Here is a 26431-nt window from a genome sequence, read left to right as displayed (position 1 = left end):
AGATCCCGGCGGGGTGACTGAGGCTGGTCTTGAGAATGTTACCTGGGATGAGTTCGACCCTGTGACTCCTGAGGATGTGGACAGGATCCTGGGGAGGTTAAACGCAACCACATGTTTATTGGACCCGTGCCCCTCCTGGCTGGTACTGGCCACCCGGGAGGTAACACGTGGCTGGCTCCAGAGGATTATAAATGCTTCTCTGAGAGAGGGTTTCTTGCCTCCCGCCTTGAAAGAGGCGGTGGTGAGGCCCCTCCTCAAGAAGCCTTCTCTGGACCCGGCCGTTTTGGCAAACTATCGTCCGGTCTCCGACCTTCGCTTTGTTGCGAAGGTTGTGGAGAGTGTGGTTGCGCGACAGCTCCCACAGTTCCTGGATGAAACTGTCTATCTAGATCCGTGCCAGTCCGGCTTCAGGCCTGGGTACAGCACGGAGACGGCATTGGTCGCATTGGTGGATGATCTCTGGAGGGCTCGGGACAGGGGTTGTTCCTCTGTTCTGGTCCTGTTAGACCTCTCAGCGGCTTTTGATACCATCGACCATGGTATCATGCTGCGCCGGCTGGAGGGACTGGGGGTGGGAGGCACCGTGTTGCGGTGGTTCTCCTCCTATCTCTCTGACTGGTCGCAGTCTGTGTTGGCAGGGGGGCAGAGGTCGACCTCGAGGCGCCTTGCTTGCGGGGTGCCGCAAGGGTCGGTCCTCTCGCCGCTCCTGTTCAACATTTATGTGAAGCCGCTGGGTGAGATCATCCGTGGTTTTGGGGTGCGATGCCATCTGTACGCTGATGACACTCAGCTGTACATCTCCACTTCGGACCACCCCAATGATGCCCTCGAAGTGATGTCCCAGTGTCTGGAGGCCGTGCGGGTCTGGATGGGGAGGAACAGGCTTCGGCTTAACCCTTCCAAGACCGAGTGGCTGTGGATGCCGGCGTCCCGGTATAGCCAGCTGGTGCCATCTCTGGCTATTGGGGGCGAGTCACTGACCCCCACAGAGGGGGCTCGCAACTTGGGCGTCCTCCTGGACACACGGCTGTCTTTAGAAGAGCATATGACGGCCGTGGCCAGGGGGGCTTTTTATCAGGTTCGCCTGATACGCCAGTTGCGCCCCTTTCTGGATCGGGACTCCTTGTGCACAGTCACTCATGCCTTGGTTACGTCACGCCTGGACTATTGTAACGCTCTCTACATGGGGCTCCCCCTGAGGAGCACCCGGAGGCTCCAGCTGGTGCAGAATGCGGCCGCGCGGGTGATTATGGGAGCGACGTGGCGCTCCCACGTAACACCTCTCCTGCGCGAGCTGCATTGGCTCCCGGTGGTCTTCCGGGTGCGCTTTAAGGTGTTGGTTCTCATCTTTGAAGCGCTCCATGGCTTAGGGCCAGGGTATTTGCGAGACCGCCTGCTGCTACCGATAACCTCCCACCGGCCAATACGCTCTCACAGAGAGGGCCTCCTCGGGGTGCCGTCGGTCAGGCAATGTCGGCTGGCGGCCCCCAGGGGGCGAGCCTTCTCTGTGGGGGCACCCGCCCTGTGGAATGAGCTGCCTCCTGGAATACGATTGATCCCGGACCTCCGGACCTTCCGTAAAGCCCTGAAGACGTTTTTATTTCATCAAGCCGGCCTAGCCTAAATGGTTTTTTAATTGGGATTTTAAATTTTATGGATTTGGGGTTTTAAATTTGGGTAGCCAATGATTTAATTCTTTTAATTATCTTAACTTTTGCATTTGTATGTTTTTTAATTTTGGCTGTTCACCGCCCTGAGTCCCTTCTGGGAGAAGGGCGGTATACAAATTAAATTAATAAATAAATAAATAAATAAAGTATTGCACGAGAATATTTATGTAATGTTTACTGATTGAAATTGTGATAGATGTTTCAGTGTTATTTTTGATATTTTTATTATAGATCTTTTATTATTTCATTTTCATGTTGTACTGTGGGTATTTTATTTGTTCCGTAAACTACCATGAATCCAACTGAATTTGGCAGCATGCAAATTCAATAAATAAAGCAATAAATAAATGTATTGAAGTGTGATTTGTGGAGGAATATTTTCAAGTCTGATTTGGATTTATATATTCATAATTTATATGCAGAAGTATAAAAGTATATTTCAATTACAGCAGAAAATATATGCGTATTTGTCCAAAATATAGCCATGGCAAAAATGGAGAGGTGAAAGAAATGTCTAAATGACACAGTAATTTATTTGATGGGAAAATCTTGGACACAATTGTATGGCACTCTCTACAAGCACTCATGATGTTACCCAGGCTGGAAATTAAACATCTGCAAGCAAACAGACAAGCTCAGAGATCACTAAAAACCCAACAGTTTCAACCTGAGCTACATATACTCTCTTCTATTGGAACAACCATGCTGATTTATCTATCCATCTCACATGAGAGAGACTCTGGGCAATGAACACTTGATAACTGATAATTTTCTAAAATGTCTGGTGCACAATAGCATCCAGACCAAGTCTTCCATGCTTTGACTAATCTTCTGAGAGCTCATGTGTTGGATAATTCCAGGAACTCCAGGAATTTAGGTTTGATGTCATGAATTACAGTAGATGTCTTTTCTTGCCATCTGCTAATGGAAGGAGGAAAATTAGCTAATCAGCCCTCAAACTTCAAAACTTGAGGTTTTGAAATTTCACACCTTCCACACCCTAAATCCAAACAGTGGATTTAACTTAACACTCCACAACCAAAGTGATGTAATAGTTATTAAGATAATTTACAGCCGGATGCCTTAGCAATAGATCAAAAAAAAACAAAGAAAAATAGATAGCAAACAGTGTTCTATTATAGAGAGCTTCATAGAATTGGAACTCTATGGGTCAGGCAAACCCGAATGAAGCTTATGAACGTCAAGTCCAGCCAGTAGATTCTGCAATCTCCTAACTGATTTGCTTCTGGCTGCCATAAGATCAATTAGACAAATGTTTTTTCAAACTTGGCAAAGTTAAATAAGATGGGTGGATCAATTCTCAGTATTCTGGGAATTGAAGTCCACACATCTGAAACTTTCCAAGCCTGAAAAACACTGAATTAGACTGCACAAGTGGAACAAAATCCTCTACTCTCTTCCTCAGTTGCCACAAGCCGACAGAAAATACTTTATGTTAATTCAGTTTTATGGATCTTTGCCCCAGTGAGAAAGCATTGAGATATACAGTTAAGATAACTGCAGCTTTATTCATTTACTTCACTAAGCATCAGTTAAATAGCAATAGCACTTAGACTTATATATCACTTCATAGTGCTTTTACAGCATTGGTGGGTTGCTCCCAGTTTGCACCAGTTCTATAGAACCGGTAGTAAAACCGGCGGGAGGCTCCACCCATCGCCCCCGACGTCATCAAAACGCTTCACATGCGCAGAAGAGTGTGTGCACGGCCCTGCTGCAAACCAGTAGTAAAGGTAAGTAGAAATCACTCCTGTTTTACAGCCCTCTCTAAGTGGTTTAGAGTCAGCATATTGCCCCCAACGATCGGGGTCCTCATTTTACTGAGCTCGGACGGATGGAAGGCTGAGTCAACCTTGAACTGGTGAGATTTGAACTGCCGAACTGCAGCTAGCAGTCAGCTGAAGTAGCCTGCAGTGCTGCACTCTAACCACTGCGCCACCTCAGCTCTAACGGTGATACAAAGGGATTTTATGTCAAAAAATATTTTTTTTATTTTATTTTTTATTTTTATTTTTTATTTATTTAAGGGGAGGAGGTTACTAAGAAGAAATGTTGCTGTTTTAGCCATGTTCTGGCTAAAGTAGCCCTTAAATAATAAAACCAAACCCAGTTTTGGACATAGCATAAAAATGAATATATGTTTCTATGCCAGCAGAGACTCTGCCAATTGAAAAGTGAACTTGTAAACAAATATAAACTTGGCTTTTAGTGGAAGTTGATTACATAGAGGAAATGTTTTTTAAATGTTCACACTTAGAGTTGTATTTGCTGATTTGATATCCATTTTTCTGGTTAAGTGAAATCCTTTTATCGTTTTTCATTGAATGATAAAATAAAGCGATAATGAAGAATTGCTACATGACTAACTGGGTGGAGTCACTTTAGTCCCATGCAATGACATTAATTTTTCATTGTTTTAGCCAAAACAGACCTTTGTTTGTTGGGAACTAAAGCAAAATTCACCTGATAACCCCACCAGGGTCACTTGATACAGTCAGCTGACCAAGTTAAAGTACCGTAATTGCACAACACATTTCTCTCTCCCTTATGTTTCAGCTTGCTATAAATAGTGAACAGGGCCAAGAATTACTTGCATCACCTTTATCTGCATGCTTTTTTTATACTGACTGGATTCACACATCATTTCCTGGCTTGGAACCAGTGGTGGGATTCAATTTTTTTAACAACAGGTTCTGTGGGCGTGGCTTAGTTGGGGGTGTGGCTTGGCAATCATGTGACTGGGTGGGCGTGGCTAGCTGGTCATGTGACTGTGTAGGCGTAGCTAGCTGGTCATGTGACTGTAGGCATGGCTAGCTGGTCATGTGACCGGGTGGGCATGGCTATGTGCATAGGGACTACTCAGAGGGCTGAAAAAAGTCATTTCTGACTGGTCCTCGCACTTTTGACCGGTCCTCACACTTTTGACCATCCTCACATTTATGCCTGTTGTGCATTCTTAACAACCGTGTCAGTCATTTCACCACTACTTCTCTTCACCACGGTGACAAGATAGGGTGCAAAACGTAAAATGCGAGGACAGTCGTAAGTTCAAGGACTGGTCAAAAGTGAGAGGACCGGTCAAAAATAACTTTTTCAGCCCTCTGAGTAGTCCATTTACTACCGGTTCTGTGGGTAAAGTGACTGGGTGGGCATGGCCAATTTTTTTTTAACTTTTACTTTTAAAAGCATTTTTTCTACAACCTTAAGAGGTTGCAGAAAACAATGCTTTTAGAAGCTTCTGACAATCAGGCAAATCTGCTGAGATCGCCAGAAGCTTTTAAAGGGATTTTATTTCCTACAACCTCCTCGGCTGAGGAGGTTGCAGGAAAACATGCTTTTAGAAGCTTCTGACGATCACACAAATCTGCTGGGATCGCCAGAAGCTTTTAAGGTGATTTTTTTTCCTACAACCTCTTCAAAAAAATCCCTTTAAAAACCTCTGATGATCTAAGCTGAGTTGCCTGATCCTCAGAAGCTTCTAAGAGCATTTTTTCCTGCAACCTCTTCAAGCTTCTGCCTTTTCAAGGCAAAAAAGGGCAAGGGGGGGGACACACATGTGTGGCAGTGAGATATTCCACAGCTCAAACCTCCCCCCATCAGAAACCTTGGAAGGTTTCCTGTCTCTAAACAAACAACTCCTGAAAATTGAGTGGCAGGGGCAGGAAAGTCTCTCCCAGCAAGGGAACAGACTGGATTTCGGAGGAAACGCAGCTCGGTTTAAGGTTAAGGCAGGGCAGAAGGGCTGAGATGGCGATGAGAGGTGGGGGGGGAAGCCTTTCCAACAAGCAAAGTCAATGGGGGGTGGAGCCAGATTCACTTAAGTTAACAACCATGTGAATCACACCTCCCTGCCTAGTCTAACACAACACACACATACATATCCAAGAGACCTTCTCCCCAAGCGAGAGAGACCCAACCCTGATAGAGCCAAGACAGGCAGGGAAGCCAGCAGCACAAACGTTTGGGCAACCCATCCTTTTTTTGGGAGGGGGAGATTTATGCAAAGAAAAGGAACGCAGATAAGGCAGGTTTAAAGGCCCCTCTGTTGCAAAGCCAGGAGCATCCCCTAGAAGTCCCAGTCATCAGAGATCCTGGCCCCCACCCCAAACAAGCCAATCCATAGGCTCAGAAACCCGCCCACCCCCCTCTCCCCGTGAGCCACACAAAACGTGCGTCAAGCATCAGAATCCCCAACTCGCGCCTGTTTTGCAAAAGCCCAGTTGGATAGGACCCACCCCACGCCCACCCTCCCCACTCCCTCCGCCGGTTCCCTGGCGGCGTAAGTGCAGCAGCCCCGGCTGGGGAAAGGAGGTGCCGGCCATGAGGCTGCTTTGCAAAGATGCACCTGCGCTGCGCGGCGCCTCCTGCGCTCTCACCTGTTGGATCTGCCCGGATGCCATTGCCACCATCGCCGCTGCAGCCATTGGAGCCCATCCGGTGCTGGTGGGGAACCACATGGCAGCCCACATAGATCCCAGGCAGCGGAACTCAGGCTAGGGAAGGGGTGGGCAATTGTGGCTCTTTTACAACCTATGGCCTTCAACTCCCAGAGCCAAGCTGTCTCAGGAATTCTGGAAGTTGAAGTCCACAGGTTGTAAAAGAGCCACAATTGCCTACCCCTGGCTAGGGTAGGCTGGCGCCGCGCGGGTGGGAGGCGGGGCGGGGCGAGGGGCAGGCGAGCCAGCAATTTAACAAACAGCTCGGTGTGCTGCCTGGCCAATAAATAGTGGTGGGGCGGGGTGAGGGGCGGGCGAGCCAGCAATTTAAAAAACGGTTCGGTGTGCTGCGGGGCCAATAAATTACAAAAAAACACCGAACCGTTTGTTAAATTGCTGGCTCACTCGCCCCATTTATTGGCAATAAATAGTAGTGTGGAGGGGAGGAGCAAGGGGCGGGGCGAGCCAGCAATTTAACAAAGGGTTCGGCCGAACCCCCTAGAACCAGCAGAATCCCACCACTGCTTGGAACCAAACCCATCAGAAAATAGAATCCTTATGGCATCTTAAGCATGTGCAACATTTTTAAGACCTGCAATTGGTACTTAAAGGAAGGTGTCAGAGATATTGGAAAAGGGGCTCCAAAGCCAGAAAGAGTATGCATGTCAGAGCATACAGACAAAGCTCTCTTGCAAAGGATCACTGAAGAGTCAAATGAAGGTGACTTTCTGGGCTCCAGATCTCACCCAGTCTTTGAGTCTGTGGTGGGGGCCAAAGCATAGTGGGTGGGGTAAGGACAAAAGTTGAACATGCATTTAGTTAAATATAGTTGACACTATTATTCATAATCTTCTTCTGTAAGCCTAAACATTAGCCTCAGATAATTTATTTATGTCCTTTCATTTGTTTTAATTTATATCCCTCAGAGTTCAAGGAAGTTTATTTTTTGCCAAAATAAATTGCCAGTAATTGACCTTCACTATAAATATAGTTTATTTACTTTACTGCCCTATAAACAAATAAAGTTTCCAAATTAGCTCTGCCAATTTATATTTAGGAATTATATTCTGCAAGAGATTGTCTCATGCAATCTTCTGCTTCCAATTGAAATCATTCTGAAAATCAACTGTCTGGATATATATCAGTGTTTAATAGTCCTCAACTTATGACAACAATTGAGCCCAAAATTTCTATTGGTAAGCAGGACAGTTTGTCCCATTTTATGACCTTTCTTACCACAGTTGTTAAGTGAATCACTGCGGTTGTTAAATTAGTAACGCTAACTTCACTAGCTCCCCAATTGACTTTGCTTGTCCAAAAGTCAGAAAAGGTGATCATGTGACCACGGGACACTGCAACTGTCAAAAATACATGACAGTTGCCAAGTGTCCAAATTTTGATCAGGGAGATGCTACAATGGTCATAAATGTGAAATATGGTCATAAGTCACTTTTGTGCTGTTGTAACTTTAAGCGAATAGTTGTAAATCAAGGACTACCTGTAGTTTGATCTGCTCGTGTAACATGACAGTTGGAAGAGAAACTGAATCCTTCTAACTGCCTTTCTGAAGATTCAAATGTAAGAATCAGTTGACTGGCTCTTTCAAAGGCCTACATGGGTGTGGGGCAGGTAGAAAACAGCAAGAGTGCAAGGGGGAAGACCCCAGGAAGCAGAGAAAGGTACTATTTGCCTTTGCCCTATGTTTCTCATGTATATTTGACTACACTCCCCATCATTAGTATCATCAGCCAATTGTTATAGCATTCTGTCTTTCATAAGGTATACCATTACACAGTAGAGGAAAGATCTACTAGATAATCCTTCTGTTAACAAAGCTGCATCTCATTTAATCTCTCCTATTACTAAAGTCAGCCCTGGCTGACTTTCATTCCTTATTTATTGCTTGTAGCCCAATGTGTTTAGCACAGGACATGATGATTCCTTATTTATATCACACCCTCAACTCAGTAATTCTAGGCACCTCAGTGACCTCCCTTATTAAGGTTAAGGTTTAGGCAGCAAGTAAAGCAACATAGATAACACACACTAACAACAAAAATATATATTGTTCCTTGGGGAAAAATGATTGAAAAAAAAGGGGGGAGGACCAAAAGAGAGAATTTTAGGCACAGAATATCATCAGGGAGCAAATCAGCACACCCAACCCCAGGAAAGAGCCATCAGGGGGATGCAGTTCCATAGCCACAGCTGCAGAAAAAGCACTTCTCCCACTCTCAACTGTTTCCAGAACAATGACATCTGTCTGGGTCTTTGAAAAAATATCCCAAAATGTATAGTTGGGGGGAAGTCTGTTTATTAGATCATTGTTACTTTGCAGTTGTTAGCAAGTACCTGGATAGGTACTTGCCTGGATACTTGCCAGGAGTATTTGCCTGGGTACTTGCCAGGAGCCTGGATAGCTCAACAGACTAAAAGCCTGTTATTAACATTCAGCTGTCTGCAATTATTGCATGTTCGAATCTCCCCAGGCTCAAGGTTGACTCAGCCTTCCATCCTTTCTAAGGTAGGTAAATTGAGGACCCAGTTGTGGGGGCAATAAGCTGACTTTGTATAAAATATACAAAAGTATGAAGGCTATTGCTTAACGCATTGTAAGCCGCCCTGAGTCTCCGGAGAAGGGCGGCATATAAATCTAATAAAAATAAAATAAAAAATAAAGTACGATTTTGTTTCCTCCAAAACCTGGTTCTATAAGTCCAGTACTTTGCTTTTACTTATGGGAGATTTACAGACATTCACTAGTAGTAGGAAAAAATGGAAACTCAGTGGGGTGTGGTAGACAACGTGCAATGCTACAACCCAGTGGTCCTCAACCTTTCCAGCTCCGCGGACCAGTGGCGGTGGCAGTGGCAGGGGAGAAAGGGGGTGGTTTTGTGTGCATGCCCATCGTTTGCTCAAATGGAGCTTCATGTGCTTGTGTGCTCAATTATAACTTGCATGGTCTGGTTCTCAATGAGCCGCAACCAGTGGTGGGTTACTCCCGATTTGGTCCGGTTCTATAGAACCAGTAGTAAAACCAGCAGGAGGCTCCGCCCACCTACCACGATGTCATCATGGGTGATCTGTGCATGCGCAGAAGTGTGAGTGCTCCTGTTGTGAACCGGTAGTAAAGGTAAGTAGAACCCACCCCTGGCTGCAACCCAGTCCTGGACTGTAGACCAAGGGTTAGAGACCACTGTGTGGCCATTAAAGGCCCTAACTAGTCATTCTCTAGCATCCTGCTCTTCCCTATCATACATGGAAAGCAAGTCTTGCTGACTAGACTAGTTGTGGACAGGTCTACCAGTGATTGTCTTTTTTTTTATGGATTGCTCCCTTCTCATTAGTCCTTTTTCCAAATATTTATACACCTTGGAACCAACTCCTACACTTCCTTGTTTGACACTAGCAGACCTTTCCTTCCTTCCTTCCTTCCTTCCTTCCTTCCTTCCTTCCTTCCTTCCTTCCTTCCTTCCTTCCTTCCTTCCCTCTTCCCTCTCTCTCATCTATCTATCTATCTATCTATCTATCTATCTATCTATCATCTATCTATCTATCTATCTATCTATCTATCTATCTATCTATCATCTATCTATCTATCTATCTATCTATCTATCTATCTATCTATCTATCATCTTTTCTCTTATATTGTACTATTGTTGCCTTGATGCTACAAAGATTAAAGTGAAAAGAACACATTATTCTTTTGTTAGGTCCCATAACAATTTTGTGGCAATAAAGAGCTGATAGTTCAGGTTCATAGAAGCAAAGAAATAGTATTCACTGAAATGTTGTGGCTTCATTCCGACATGCCTAAATTGTAGTTTAAAGGTTTAAAAAGTGGGGAAGGGAACTATTGTAATACAGAGGGCATTGGATCAGAAGGAGAGGAGAATGTGCTTCTACCGGCCTAAGCAAGTCAAATCAAAAACAAGGTGTTTGCAGGAGATATAAAGTTAACCTGGAGGAAGGCTAGGAGAACTGGTGGGGAAACCAGAGTAGCCAGGAGATTTTACTGGATTCAGTGATCAACTGGGATTTAAAAAAAGAAAAGAAAGAAACTACTTATCCTCTGAGGACAGCACAGCCTAGCTGCCTGGGCTAAACAGATATGTAAAATATCAACCAGCCACTGGAGCAGAGATATCACGAGAGTGGGATGCAGCACATAAACAGTATCTGTATGGTTGAAAAGAACAAGATGACATACACAGCAGCGTGATGAAGTGACATCTGGCCAATGAATGCAGATAAAACAGCTGGGATCGCACTGTTGGGGCTATCATCTTGACTTTATTTGACCATGTCGGGAAGAGAAACAGCTTTAAGTATAGTTTATATTCACATTTTCTTTCCTTTCCTTATTTCACAGATGGAGCTGCTATGGCTTTATATTTTGCTTGGAGCTGTTTTGAAACTTTCTTCAGGCATTGCCTACAATAAAAGAGGCAAGTTGTGATTTCAAACACATTCATTCCTAATTGTTAGAATGATCAAAAGGAAAAGATGGACACTCAGGCTAGGGAATTTGCTCATTTTTCTCTTTCTTTGCCTGTTTATGCCATAGGAAGGCTCGGACTGGCTTTTTTGTGCAGTCCCAGGCAGCTGCAATGACCACCAATCATGTTCCTGACATCATAAGGAAATTTTGCTTTAAATGACAGCTGAAATCATGCTTGTTACGTTTCATAATGGATTCTGTTTTAGTTGTTGTAATGTCCTTGTTTTATTATGAGATTTTGATCTCTCATTGGCTTTGTCAAATTGCTTTTGAATGTTTCTGTTTTGTTTTGCTTGATTTCAGATCACTTTGCAGTCCAGAGCCTTTTGCTATGTTCTGTTTTCCACCTGGTTCTATTTTCTATATTTACATTCTTTGCAACATTATGACCTCAGGCTATCCTTCTTTAAATGATCTCACTCTGCCTTCATTCATCCTCTAAACCAAAATGAATTTTAGTTATACAAGGAACAATAATGAATATTGGTGTTACAGTAAGAATTATCTATGTACATATGTGATTCCAGGAATTAGAATAAATCCTTCTGCGGCACAAGTACTAATAGATATAGTATGCATCATTCACCACAAGGGCATCCTCAGCTTCCTGACTAGACTTCTGAAGAATCATATTACCGGTATATCTTAAATCTAGCAAATCCAGGTTGCAAAAATTCAGATGAACAATGGATCCTGGCAAAGAACTCATGTCTGCCATCTAGTGGTTTTCCAGGTTTCTGCAGCCCAGATCTGGCAGTCCTACTGTATGCCTCCTGGAAAAGTTTTGACGATCTTGCAGATATAGCTATTGAAAATTTCAAAATAAGACATACAGTATTAGATGTTATGATGGTAATCTATCTCTTCTATGAATGCATTATGTGGAACCTGTTACAGGCAGAACTGAAACAAATTAATATTAATTGACCTCAGTCTCATATATATAACAGAACAATTAGAATTAGAATTTGTAATATGACATAAGAGGAAAAATACTATAGTCACTTCATTATATTAATTACATTTAATTTCATTTTAGTTAGATTAAAATTTGGTTTTTATCCTCTACCCTTCTAGTCATAGGTGTACATGAGCAAAGACCAGATGCAGCCTTTACCCCACAAAGTTTGTACATCCTTGGTATAAATAAACATGTTTAGAGATGGTATTATAGCAATTCTGTATTTTCTCTCAGAGGTGTCCACTTCAAGTTTTGCCTGCTACACAGATATTTTCGCAAATGATACTGCAAAGTTTAAAGCAATCAAACTGTATCTTCCACGGACGAGCTTAGTAAGTTTCTCATTCAGTTTCATATACTGTGCAGAAAGTTAAATTATAGCAATTAACAATAACTTTTTACAAACTCACTATCCAGTAAATATGTTTACCAAATCTCTGTTTCACAGACTTCATAAACAACAGGCAAAATGCCATTTTACTCAAGCATAACACCATTCCACACAGGAACTATTTTACATTTGGTTGTAACTGATCCACCCTTCTCTCCCACGAGTCCATTAAATCAAGAGTTTCTTCTTTGTATGAATGAAAATGTGTTATTTCTATAAAAATATTGTTTTGTTATTATTTCTATAAAATTCAGCTTGAACCAGTTGTATACTTGAATATACAAGTACTTTGGATAAGAAATGTCCCGAAAAGAAAGAATAGTTTTTTACTTGTTTGGGGATTTTTTAATCTATGGAAGTATAGAAAAAATATGATAAATAAAATGTAAATTAAAGAAATGGCTCTCAGCTATCAATTTTAGACTAGTGGCTAAGGCAACACTCAAGAAACCAGGAGACTATCAGTTCTACACCTGCCTTAAGCATGAAAGCCGCCTGGTGATCTTGAGCCAGTCACTCTTTCATCCAAAATCACCTCACAGGGCTGTTGTTGTGAGGAAAATAGGAGGAGGGAATATTAGGTATATTCACCACCTTCAGTTATTTATAAATAATAATAAAGGTGGGATTTTAAAAAATCTTTAAAAAGAGAAAAAAAGTTGTAATTATATTGTCCACTCTTGCCACATGTATCATTTTCTTGGTATTGAGGACCTTTTATTCCGCCATTTCACACCTGTGTTTTCAAAGGGCAAGCACTCACTTCCTGCCTACAGCAACAAGGGGAAAACAGGAATCTTAAACAGGATGCAGAAGGCAGACTTGTGGATGTTTGCTGTGATTCCTGATGTATTGACGCATAAGAAAAACATTCAGAAAAAAACATCTGCAGCACTTGCTGCAGTAAGTTTTCATTCAGGGTTGACAGCTAATCCCAAACTGACCTGCTGGAAAAGAAATGTTTTGATGGCACAGCGGAAAGCACGCAGGTCCGGGATCCTCCGTATCTCCGGGGGGAGCTCGTTCCAGATGGCGGGTGCCCCCACAGAGAAGGCTCTCCCCCTGGGGGCCACCAGTCGACATTGTTTGGCTGACGGCACCCTGAGGAGCCCCTCTCTATGGGAGCATACTGGTCGGTGAGAGGCTACTGGTGGCAGAAGGCGGTCTCGTAAGTACCCCGGTCCTAAGCCATGGAGCGCTCTAAAGGTGGTAACCAAAACCTTGAAGCGCACCCGGAAGACCACCGGGAGCCAGTGCAGCTCGCGCAGGAGGGGGTCACATGGGAGTGCCCCATCGCTCCCATAACCACCTGCGCGGCTTCATTCTGGACCAGCTGGAGCCTCCGGGTGCTCCTCAAGGGGAGCCCCATGTAGAGAGCATTGCAGTAGTCCAGGCGGGAAGTGACAAGGGCATGAGTGACCGTATTTAATGAGTCTCGATCCAGAAAGGGACGCAACTGGCGAATCAGGCGAACCTGATAAAACACCCTCCCGGCCACAGCCGTCAAGTGCTCTTCTAAAGACAGCTGTGAGGACCCCCAAGTTGTGAGCCCTCTCCGTGGGGGCCAATGACTCACCCCCAATAGTCAGTGATGGCACCAACTGACTATATCGGGATGTCGGAAACCACAGCCACTCGGTCTTGGATGGGTTGAGCCTGAGTCTGTTCCTCCCCATCCAGATCCGTACAACCTCCAGGCACTGGGACATCACTTCAAGGGCATCATTGGGGTGGTCCGAAGTGGAGATGTACAGCTGGGTGTCATCAGCATACTGGTGGTACTTCAGCCCGAAACCACAGATGATCTCACCCAGCGGCTTCACATAAATGTTGAACAGAAGGGGCGAGAGGACCGACCCTTGTGGCACCCCACATACAAGGGGCCTTGGGGTCGACCTCTGCCCCCTTGCCAACACTGACTGTGACCGGTCGGAGAGGAAGGAGGAGAACCACCGCAACACGGTGCCTCCCACCCCTAGCTCTTCCAGCTGGTGCAGCATGATACCATGGTTGATGGAATCAAAAGCCGCTGAGAGGTCTAATAGGACCAGGACAGAGGAACAACCCCTGTCCTGAGCCCTCCAGAGATCATCAACCAATGTGACCAATGCCATTTCCATGCTGTACCCAGGCCTGAAGCCCGACTGGAACGGATCCAGATAAGCCGATTCATCCAGGTACTGAGGGAGCTGTCGTGCTACCACACTCTCAACAACCTTCGCAACAAAGCGAAAGTTGGAGACTGGATGGTAATTTGCCAATACTGCCGGGTCCAGGGAAGGCTTCTTCAGGAGAGGTCTCACCACCGCCTCTTTCAAGGTGGCGGGAAAGACACCCTCACTCAAAGAAGCATTTATAATCCCCTGGAGCCAGCCTCGTGTAACCTCCCGAGAGGCCAGCACCAACCAGGAGGGACACGGGTCCAATAAACATGTGGCAGCATTCAGTCTACTCAGTATCCTGTCCACATCTTCGGGAGTCACAGAATCGAACTCTTCCCAGATAATATTCTCGAGACCTGCCTCCGTCCTCCCCCCTGAATCTACCCCGTCAGAGTCCAGATGTTCCTGAATCTGAGCGATTTTATCATACAGATACTGTACAAAGTCCTTGGCTCTACCCTCCAAGGGGTCCTCCCGCGCTTCCTGAAGGAGCAGGGAGCGGGTCACCCTAAACAGGGCGGCCAGGCGGTTATCTGATGATGCAATAAGAGCGGAAAAATAGTTACATTTTGCCGCTTTTATTGCCACAAGATAAGTCTTAATATGAGACCTTACCAGTGTTCGGTCAGATTCCGACTGGCTGGCCCTCCAACCGCTCTCCAGGTGTCCAGAGTGTTTCCCCCCGTGTGAGTAGGGTCATGCACTAACTGGATCAGGTCCATAGCCATCATGGAAGCCATGAACTCCTGCGCTGCCTCAGATGCTTCACCGATGGATAGCAGGTTAAAATCCCCTATGACCATAAGCCTCGGGGTATCAACCGCCACCCCGGCTATAACGTTGAGCAGTTCGGGCAGGGCCGCTGCCACATGGCAGGGAGCCAGGTACATGATCAGCAAGCCCACCTGTACCCCATGACCCCACTTCACCAGGAGGGACTCACAACCGGCAATCTGAGGAACAGTGGTCTCCCTCAGACCAAGACCTTCTTTTATAACAACCGCCACCCCCCACCCCTACCCTGTGACCTTGGTTGATGAAATGCACGGAAACCAGGAGGGCACATTTCAACAAGGGGGATCCCCCCTCTTGGCCCAACCAGGTCTCTGTAATTCCTGCCAGATCTGCTCCCCCGTCCTGAACTAGATCACAAATGAGGGGGGCTTTATTTACTACGGATCTGGCATTGCATAACATCAGCCGAAGGTCTGGGCCTTAAGAATCTGGACTACCTGGTGAATGAGAGGAGCCTTGGGGGCCGGAGCGTGCCACGGCTTGAAGACAGCAGGCGCGCACTCCCAGAACCAGGTTTGGCCCCCAGCTCCCGCCATATCTGCCCCTCCCACTCACAGTACTGATGTACTGGCCCTCATCATTACAAGCTCTAGCCTCCTCATCGACCCGGAACCCTGCGCCTCCCATGCCATGCCCCCCAGCCGGGCCTGGTCCCTCCCTCGGTGGGTTATCCCCCAAACTCACAACCCTAGTTCCAATCCAACCCTCCCCCCCCCAGAAACCCTTAAAAATTTAATTAAAAATTTAGATAGAAAACTCCTCAGCCTCCTTTTCGCTGCATGCCACCTCTCGGAGTTCCAAAACCCATCATCAAGGTAGGCCCTCGATAGTGTGGAGGGCCAGACCTGCAAGAAGGGGGAGTCTCGCAACATCAAAAGTTCAGCTGCTGAATACATCCGAAAACAGCCTGGGGTAAGATGATATATGGCCGGGGATTCAATTATGATCGACAAGTAAAATGGTCCCGGAGAGAAAATACAGAGCCTTTGGGTATGGGTCATCTGGAATCCACTGCCCTCTCACGGCAGTGAAAAGGAGTCTCAGCCATTCAAAAGAAACCGGAGGATAAAAACGCCAAAACCACCCTCTCACGATGGCTGGCATTAAAAAGATGGACTATCACCTTTGGTAATAGAACGGCAACAGTGAACCAGGCTCCCTCAGTACCCACAATCCAAAGGCCAAGAACTCTCCTTACGGCTAAAAGGTATGAGATGGAATATAGAGCCAAGACGAGGGGGGCAGACTAAAGATGGCAACAAAGAGAGGATAAGATGGATCCAGGGAGGGTTCTACAAGGCCAGGGGAGAGTTCTTCACGGTGGATGGAAATAGTCCGGATGGCAGATGACCAAATAATGCCTGAAACCAGGCCATAGGGGTAAGAGAGACCGAATAGGGCAACAAAGTCCGTGGCCATCCAGCCCTTCCAAGTCTCCTTCAGATCTTCCAGCAATCCTATAATTCATATAGTTGCTCCCAGGTTCCCAGATCTTTACAAAGTTCCTATCCAGAGCAATTCCAAGATGATAAGCCACCAGCGAGCTCCTCTCACTCTCCATCACAGATGATTTGACCAGGCTGACTTCTCTCAGTGCTGTCTGAACGGCCGCCATCATAGTCGCCCCCGCGCCGCTGCCACCAGCAGCCAAATCATCCCCCGAGTCCTCCATGAGCCCACAGGGATCCGACAAAGGCCGCCGCATCACCGCCGCCACCGCAAACGCTGCCGCCGCTATTTTGGCTGCCGTTGCTGCTATAGCCGCCCCCAGCAACACGCCGAGTAGCTGCAGCTGCAGCTGCCGCCCCGATCGTCATCGTCGAGGCCTCCCAGTGGTGTCCGCCTCACATCAACTCCTCTCGGCTCTTCTCAGTCCCCAAGATGTTCCAGAGGCACAGGCTCTTAAAAGCTCTCTATGGGACCGGAACATATTCATATAGCCGGGCCAGGCCAAAGAAAAGAAGCTTGGCCCATACAAACCCTCGAAAATGCTGAAAATTACCCCCTCCGGCAACGGAGGATCAGCTGGAGGCTGCCATCTTGGAGCATGCGCAGAGGACCGCAGAGGCATGGTATTGATTTAGAAAAATGGCAAAAATTGTGGTACATAATTATACATGACAATGTATAATTTACATAATTATAAAATGACAATGTCTACAACATATAAAGAGAATTTGTATAAGATGTTTTACAGGTGGCATTTACCCCCGACGAGAATAGCCAGAATGTTCCAGAATAAATCGGAAATAAGTAGACATTGAGATAAATTAAGTGAAATATCTTTTTTTGGAAATAAATTTCTGGATATATAGCGATATTTTGAAGGGAGGAAGGAGCACAAAAAGATGTTAACCGATCGATAAACTGTCTGTAATTGTTTGGAATGGTGATGATTTTGATGTTTAATTTGTTTTTTGTTTTTAAAATAAAAATTGTTTGATTAAAAATAAATAAATAAATAAATAAACAGTTCTTCGGCCTTATCACCAATCTTGACTTCTTTGGCATCCTGCCAAAGGCTTTTCTTGGTAAAAATTCAGAAGCAAGAGACTCTAACACTAAACAAATGTAGCAAGACAAGAGACAATGTAGCAATGTTTTTTTCCTACAAAGATCCCAAGAGCTTTTGCTGCTCTTTTAAGCCTTCTGGGAGGGGCCAATCATCTCCTGGCCTTACTCCCAAGTTGTCCTTTTTCCTTTAGCTGCTCTTGCCTTCTGGCAGCTCTTCACATGTGTTTACTAGGAACAGGCTCCTCCTGTTCCTTCTTCTGCCTTTCTGCTATCTGCCTCCGGAGGCTCTGGAGTCCACACATCGCTCCCAAATGGCCCTGGCCCCATCTCTGCCTCCGATGCAGAGCCCTCGTCCGGGCCTTCTCCTGACTCCAGGACTGGCCCATTGTCCTCCCCAGCCTCCTCAATGTCCGACTCCGCTGCCAGCTCCGCAGGCCTCTGGCGGACCGGAACAACCATGTCTTTGTATGTATTGATAAGACAAGGATTTAGAGCAGCTAAGAGTCCACTTTCTGAAAAAACGAATTGCCAACATCAACAACTTCACTCATTGTGAATGTTGAAGTCTTTTATTATTATTATGTTTAGAATGGATTTGGCATTTTTATCCATCTATTGAGTCATTCCCAAGGACCTGAGATAGGAAAATGTTGTTTGATGGGTGTTAGAGGCATCATAACAGGATATAAGCTGTTCTAAGTACAGTTACATTTTGCAATTGACTGATTATCTTTGCTTTCTTTTGTCACAGTCATTCTATTTATAAGTCTTTGTATTTTGTGATTTTTCTCCAGTTGTTTCTTTTCTCTTCTGCTGTCTATTATTATTATTAGAAGTAGTATCCCACTTCATTTATAGTTGCTCAACTCAAGTCTAGAGAAGTAGCCAGCAAAAATAGGTAAAAGACTTATGACAGTCTTCATTTACCTATTGTGGGATAAAATACCTGTAAAGATTGGAAAATACTTTCCTTTTTGTAAAACAAAAAACAAAAATACAACTTTGCAACTTCAAGCTTTCCAAATATGCACTTTTCTACTAGCCAGAACAATGTGGGACACAGCTATTTATTTGCAGCCATTGGCCTAGAGAGAGCCATTTCCATGGCAGAAGGAGACAAATGAAAAAAATCCTCCTCATTTACGCTGTCATTTAAGCACTGGACAGAGGTCCCAAGGAATGAGAAATCTGGTTTATATTTACTTAAAGGAAGCTTTTTGAATCTGGTCATTTCAGGTACATTTAGGTTCTAAGGTTCCATAACTTTATTTCCATGGAGGTCAGGAAAATCTGCTTTAATAATAAAGATATAGATTGAATCTATTTAGCTATATCACAGAAGCAGCAAGTTGGAAGATGTTTTTTGTAGGAATTAGGAGTGTGTGTGTGTGTGTGTGTGTTGGTATATTATTTCACATTTAAACATGCTCAGTGCTATGGTTGGACAATATGGCTTTGTGTATAATCTTTTTTTTCTCCTTTTTTTGGTGTGCATCTCATCTCAAAGAAAGTCATCTGCCATTTGTATAATATTAATGAAGAAGATACCAAGGAGAACAGAAGAAAAAATCTTCTGCTCTATTCTTCAGCAGGTCTTGCTCCCAGCATACAGATCTTCAATAGCACCTACTCAAAAGTCTTCTTCTTCGAAACGACTCTGGTAAATAAAATGACTGGGGAAGATATTTTGTAGCAGAAGCCAGCAATCTTTTCAGATGATGGGCATTATTGTCTGATTTTACATGTTACATCAGGTGCTACAAAAATAGACAACATTTCTAAAATGTTTTTTTTCTAAAACTTTTTTTTAAAACCTGAATTTGCAGTTGTTGTGCAAAAATAGGGATTTTATAAGACTTGGGTCCTTTTTATACCGCTAACATTGTATAGGATTTGGCAATCTCGTGGAATTTCCACCATTTAGTTTAAACAAGTTATCTTGTTTAACTTTTTAAATTTAATTTTGGTTTCCTTTAAGAGGATCATGTGTGCCATGATTCCTGCAAGAATGAGACTACCAGATATCACAGTGCTTAGAAGATTTGATTTAAAAAATTGTAATCTTTGTAAAGGAAAAAGTAGAGATTTACAACATTGCTCAGGCTGAAAGTGGAGTGTATTGTAGTTGAGCAGAGAAGGCATATCGTGACTTCTGTATTTGATAATATTAAATATCAAGCAAATACGCATACAACATATATGTGTGTCTGTGTACATATGGCATTCATGATGATTGATACTACTTCCAGGATCAGATCTCAGTCATCAGTTACTGTGAATTACAGCAAGAGATGATTTGATCCATTCATGGGCCTTGATAACCAACTCTTGGGGAAAAAAGACTGCTGAATTGGGCATAACTATAGTCTGGTATAATTTGCATTAATCTAAATTAAAATGTTTACTTTATGTATTACATGTTTATGCTGCCCATCACCCCTATAAGCTGACTTAAATTAAAATGTTCATTCTGCATAAAATGAACAGCATAAACATTCTGTTATTTTAGTTTGATGTTTCTATAATACATACTCATTTATTTTCTTGGCCAGAAGTGGAGTGTCACTGTTTTCTGTTTTCTTCCAGTATATATACTGTATCTACACCTAGTTTACATTTAGTCTCAAAGAAACCTGGGATTTCTTTGTAGTTTTTCATCTGAATACTAATCATTGACCTTGTGTAATTCTTGCAAGATATAAATATAAATAAGAAATTTGCATTACTTCTGTTTTTGATTTTTCCCAAGGAGTCATAACCTATTCAAGAGTAATTTATCCCCATCTAAGCATCAAGCAATAAATTTGGTTAAAAGATTGACTCATGCAGGCTAAGCTAGTAAATTTGGCTGAGAAGAGAACCGAATCTAAACCTACCATACCATACAATACTAAATATAATTAAAATTATGACATGTAAATGACTATAGCTGTTTAAACTTTAAGTCTGAAAGTCTTTTTCTGACATAATTTCTAAAGGGAAAAGAAGTTGAAGAAGTGGTTTCATGGTCTATTAATATCCCTAGAGAAAAGATTACATATAATACAGGTGAGAGATAGTTATAAGTCACGGTGGCACAGTGGTTAGAGTGCAGTACTACAGGCTACTTCTGCTCACTGCCAGTTGTCTGCAATTTGGCAGTTCAAATCTCACCAGGCTCAAGGTTGACTCAGCCTTCCAACCTTCCAAGGTGGGTAAAATGAGGACCCAGATTGTTGGGGGCAAAATGCTGACTGTGTAAGCCGCTTAGAGAGAGCTATGAAGCACTGTGAAGCCAGGGGTGGGTTCTACCTACCTTTACTACCGGTTTGCAATGGGACCATGCGTACACTCTTCTGCACATGTGCAGAAGCTTCCTGATGACATCTGGGTCAGTGGGCGGAGCCTCCCGACGGTTTTACTACCAGTTCTTGCGAACTGGTCCAAACCAGGGGCAACCCATCACTGTGTGAAGCGGTATATAAGTCTAAGTGCTAAAATAGCACGTTTCTTCTAATGGGATTATTGCTGCTTCCTTAGTTTAATTTGCACCAATGCTCCAGTAGTGTGGTCCTTTCCATTTATTTTATTATGTCATATTAACCATAAACAATATAAAATGATAAATATAAATGTAAATGCTAATATAAATAATAAAATTACTTGAACCCGCAAATATGAAAACATACTCATTACTAAAAAGTCCACGGAATAAATCCATGGAATATGCCTGGGTGTATCGTATATTAAAGAAAGATGTTAATATTACACTTAAATATTTTTAGGAATTATACTCATTTTCTATTTCCTGTTTGACTAGATATTGCTCCAGTAGAGGAATGGTTTGTAAAATTCAATATGCATCATGGGTTAGGTATGTTCACCACTGAAGGAACATTATTGGATATAATGCGAGGTAAGTTAGAGCTACATTCCAAGGAAATTACTTGTAGCTACATTCAGTTCAAGGTTTTCTGAAGGTGTTCAGATATTAAATGGTGGTCATCTGATTGGCTAAGACACTACGGTCACAAGGAGAGATTTGTTTGTTGGCACCTGAGATAGATTTTCAAGTGACTTTTATTCCTGGAATTTAGGACAAATAAATCCAAATGAAATATGAAGGACAGATAGCATTGCTTTGTTTTTTTAATGGCATTGTTCTCCAGGAAGTATTGGAATTTAGATACTAGATACATAGTATTTGGGATTGGGCTCATAATAATGGGGCTGTAAATATATTTTCATTCATTTTAACAATGAAAATCTGTATTTTCATTCTATATCTGTATTTTATAGTAAAGTTACAAAACTATGCAGAATACACATTTCTTACATATTAACCTCACTGTCTTATATTTTACAGAGCCAATTCTTCAGTGGATTTTTAGACTTGGTACTTACGTAGTTATTGAGAAAACAATATCTGACATAAAAAAATTGAAAGTAGCCAAGAGTCCTTGTGCAAGTGATGTAGCAATAGCTGGTGTGATTTATAACAAGAAAGATAATGGTAAGTGCAGCATCTTGTAACTGCATATTATTTGATGAGTGTTACATAGCTATAACCACCAACAATGATAGATTTGCTGTCCAACAAGCTAATCTGATATATGTGTACTTGGAACCAAATGCCACTACATGTTCCTATTCCTACAGATAGTCCTTGATTTATGACCACAAGTACAAAATTTATGTTGCTAACTAAGTCAGTTGTTAAGGGAATTTTGCCCCATTTTACAACCTTTCTTGCCACGGTTTTTGAATCACTTTAGTTGTTGAGTTAGTAACACTGTTGTAAAGTGTTACTTTACAACTTCCCCATTGACTTTGCTTGTCAGAAGGTCGCAAAGGATTATTACATACCCCAGGATACTGCAACCATCATAAATATGAGTCAGTTGCCAAGCATCTGAATTTTGATCACATGGAGATGTTGCAACAGTAAGTGTAAAAAATGGTCGTCACTTTTTTCAGTTCTGCTGTACCTTTGAACAGTCACTAAATGAACTGTTGTAAATCAAGGACTATCTGTACTTACTTAGGAATAAGTCACAGTGAGCTCAGTGCTTTAATTATTGAATAAATAAGTGAACTCATAACAGACTTTGTCTTTTAAGCCTGTAAAGGATTGCACAATTATGTTTTGCTTAAGACTGCAAGCTATTTTATTGTATCTATAAACACAAGAATTAAGTAAATTTATTTCAAATTTACCACACATACCCAGAAACAAGCAAAAGTATAAGAAATCTGGCATCTTCCAAAAGACAACTGGATGATGTTTTTTCCTTGAGGAAGAAAACTGTTATGTCCTTATAAGGACATCCGTCTGGATTGGCTGCAAGCCTCGGGCGGGAAGTTTGAATAGCTGTCTTAGGGGCGGTGCATCTGCCGGAACAAATATAAGGAGAGCTCCGGCAGTGCAGTGCCAGTCTTGTTACTGTTGCAATAAAGTTACTAAATGTATCGAGCTGGTCACGTCTTCTTTCCCTGCGCCTGATCTAACACTGGCGACGAAGGACTAGAGAAGAGAACCTAAGCAAGACACGTGGCACGATCGCCTTAACTGAGCTGAAGTCACCCAACCGCGGCATCCTACAGAATGGCAACCCCACAAGCACCGATCGCTTCGCTGAACCCATTTGACCCGGCAAGAGAGAAATGGAGGTCATATATGGTCAGATTCCGGCAATTCCTCCAAGGAAACGGTTACCAAAACCTCGATGACGAGTGCAAGAGAGCCCTGTTCCTGGCCCACTGCGGTTCTGACGTTCTAGAGATGGTCATTGACCTCGTGGCGCCCAGAGATATTGAGGAGATGTCCTGGAGTGACCTGCAGGAAGTCCTGCAGGAACACTATGCACTCACAGGCACCCCGATTGCAAACAGATTCACCTTCCAGCAGAGGAATCAACGGGAAGATGAATCCATCAAAGATTTCGTGGCCGCACTTTGTCAAATCGCTGCCAACTGCGAATTTGACAACGTTGATAATGCCATCCGAGACCACATCGTCTTCGGGATGCGGGATGTGGGTCTCCAGAAGAAGTTCCTGAGCCGCAAGAGGATCCCACTCAAGGAAGTCCTTGAAGAAGCCACAGCCGCTGAGACATCCGAGAAAGCGGCTGCCGCAATGGTGAAGGCGAGGGGGATCCACAAGATCCACAAATAGGGCCCAAATTCCTCAGATGACTCCGCCACGCCATCCGAATCTGACGAGGAAATGGCCGTACACAAGGTTTCCCGCCCCCCCAGGCAGGAAAATCCCCAACATGATGACTGGGGGGAATGCTGCGGCAGCTGCAAAGATGACCACCCCAAAGCAAACTGCAGATGGAGGGACACAACCTGCCATCGCTGCTTGAAGAGGGGACACATAGCCGAGGCCTGCAGAGCAGCAGATCCAGCTCCCGAACCATCCAGGCCAAGATTCCGCGAGAATCGCAAAGATACCCAGAGGACATCCAAACGGTCCTCGTACCAGTCCAGGCGCGGAGACGAGGAATACCCTCGCAGTGGAGCGGTGCACCAAACCACAATCGCTCACACAAGTGACGACGGTGCCACTAAATTCAATGTGACACTGCTGGCAGAGGGGTCACAGTGCACAATGGAAGTAGATTCAGGCTCCATCTATTCCATTATGGACTGGCATCAACTGAAACGCCTGAAGTCAGCCTGTGAGAAGAACCAGTTGAAGCCCTTGCGGTCGAGGCTAGTGGACTTCAGCGGGAATCCCATCGGTGTCCTGGGCAGAACCACGCTCCGCATCGAGTTCAAGCAATTCCAAGGCAACCTTCCTATCACAGTCGTGGAACACAGCCGCCTGAACCTGCTGGGAGTGGAGTGGTTCAAACTACTAGGGCTATCAATTGGAGGCATCTACCAGATTCAGAAGGACGAACTCGATAACCTCATTGAAGAGTTCCAGGAAGTCTTCGATTGTAAGCTTGGTAGATTTGTGGGAAAGCCAATCTCCTTTAATCTGGACAAGGGAATCACCCCAATTAGGCTGAAGCCCCGCCGGGTTCCATTTGCCTTGCGGCCAAAAGTAGATGCTAAGCTAGATAAGCTGATCGCCCAAGGCGTTCTGGAATCTATTGATCATGCTTCATGGGAAACCCCCATTGTGACCCCAATAAAGCATGATGGATCTGTGCGCATCTGCGCTGACTATAAGTGTACCATCAATAAGGCGTTGCCGCAGAGCGCATACCCAGTCCCAGTGGTGCAGCATCTGCTGCATTCCCTAGGAACTGGCTCAATTTTTGCCAAACTGGACCTGGCCCAGGCTTACCAGCAGCTGCCAGTGGACGAAAAAACGGCGGAGGCCCAAACGATCGTTACTCACATGGGGACATTCAAATGTAACCGTCTCCAATTTGGAGTCAGCGCTGCCCCAGGAATTTTTCAATCAATGATGGAACGCCTTCTTCAAGGCGTTCCAGGGGTGGTGCCGTACTTCGACGATGTACTAATCTCTGGAGATTCCAAAGCCCAACTCCTTGAAAGACTCAGGCTTGTCCTGCAGCACTTCAAGGCCAAGGGTTTGAGAGTCAGGAGAGATAAATGCATCTTAGGGGTCCAGGAGGTCGAGGTCCTGGGCTATCTCATAGATGGCACAGGCATCCAGCCCACCAAATCAAAAGTTAAAGCTATCCATGAAGCTCCCAGCCCAAAAAACAAAACAGAGCTTCAGGGATTCCTTGGATTGCTTAACTTCTATGCCATATTCCTCAAACAGAAAGCTACGATTGCTGAGCCACTCCACCACCTACTGGGGAAAGTGGCTTCCTGGAAGTGGGACCAAGAGGAGGAAGTGGCATTCCGGGCCATCAAAGGACTTTTAACATCCAAAAACGTCCTCATACAATACAATGAGATGCTCCCAATCAAGCTCACCTGCGATGCATCACCATACGGGGTTGGAGCAGTACTCAGCCATGAACTACCGAATGGCTTAGAAGCCCCTATAGCATACTTCTCCAAGATGATGTCCAGCGCGAAACGCAATTACAGCCAGCTGGACAAAGAGGCTCTGAGTATCGTCGGAGGAGTCAGACGATTCCACGAGTACGTCTACGGGAGGAGCTTCACCATAGTGACCGACCACAAGCTGCTGCTGGGGCTCCTCGCAGGCGACCAACCAACCCCGACCTTCGTGTCCCCGCGGATGACAAGATGGGCCATCTTCCTAGCTGGCTACTCATACAGGCTTGGGCACCAGCCAGGAACGTCCATTGGTAATGCCGATGCACTGAGCAGATGCCCATCCAAAGACCCAGTGGAAGACCCAGCTCCCACGCTCAACCTCTTCCACATTGACAATGACAACAGCTGCCCAGTCACATCTGCAGATGTGGCCACCCACACACAAAAGGTCCCCACACTCCACCAAGTCAAGTCCTGGATCCTCAGAGGGTGGCCGACGGAGAAGACAGAAGAGAAATTCGGCCCCTTCACCAGAAAGCAAAAGGAGCTGTCCACCATGAGAGGCTGTTTACTATGGGGAGACAGAATGCTGATTCCCAGCACTCTGCAACGAAGAATGCTAGAAACGTTGCACAACGGGCACCCCGGCATCATCTGCATGAAAGCCCTGGCACGGAGTTACGTCTGGTGGCCATCACTGGACAGAGACATTGAGGAATGGGTCTCCAGATGTGACCCGTGCCAAGAAGTACGTTCAGCGCCACCCCAAGCCAAACCGATGAAGTGGGAGACCCCCAGCAGCCCCTTGTCTAGGATCCACATCGACTTCGCGGGTCCGATGCAGGGGCGCCACCTACTCATCGTCGTCGATGCCTTCTCCAAGTGGCTCGAGGTGGTACTCATGGCATCTACCACAACCGAAGCGACGATCCGGGCTCTACGCCGACTCTTCACTACCCATGGGCTGCCGGACGTGTTGGTTTCCGACAACGGGCCCCAACTCACGTCCTTGGCCATGGAGGCATTCCTGGCCGGACTGGGCATATGCCATGCCCTTTCAGCACCT

At 44.7% G+C, this 26431-nt stretch overlaps 1 protein-coding gene across 1 annotated transcript in view; it reads left to right on the top strand.

The window, feature by feature from the left end:
• The first annotated feature begins 10499 nt into the window (after positions 1-10499).
• Positions 10500-26431, top strand: part of CATSPERB (cation channel sperm associated auxiliary subunit beta) — an 84303-nt gene continuing 68371 nt past the window's right edge. Inside the window, exons 1-6 of the mRNA XM_070941326.1 lie at positions 10500-10575; positions 11824-11921; positions 18959-19111; positions 20430-20499; positions 21251-21346; positions 21797-21943. Coding sequence (XP_070797427.1) covers positions 10500-10575; positions 11824-11921; positions 18959-19111; positions 20430-20499; positions 21251-21346; positions 21797-21943 — 640 coding nt within the window. The remainder of the gene's footprint in view (positions 10576-11823; positions 11922-18958; positions 19112-20429; positions 20500-21250; positions 21347-21796; positions 21944-26431) is intronic.

The sequence above is a fragment of the Pituophis catenifer genome, unplaced genomic scaffold (genome assembly GCF_029215685.1).
Source record: "Pituophis catenifer annectens isolate HBS135680 unplaced genomic scaffold, rPitCat1.0.hap2 SCAF_1, whole genome shotgun sequence".
In the NCBI taxonomy this organism is placed as follows: Eukaryota; Metazoa; Chordata; class Lepidosauria; order Squamata; family Colubridae; genus Pituophis; species Pituophis catenifer.
The sequence above is the reverse complement of the archived record's forward strand: the minus strand, read 5'-3'. Positions and strand labels throughout refer to the sequence as shown.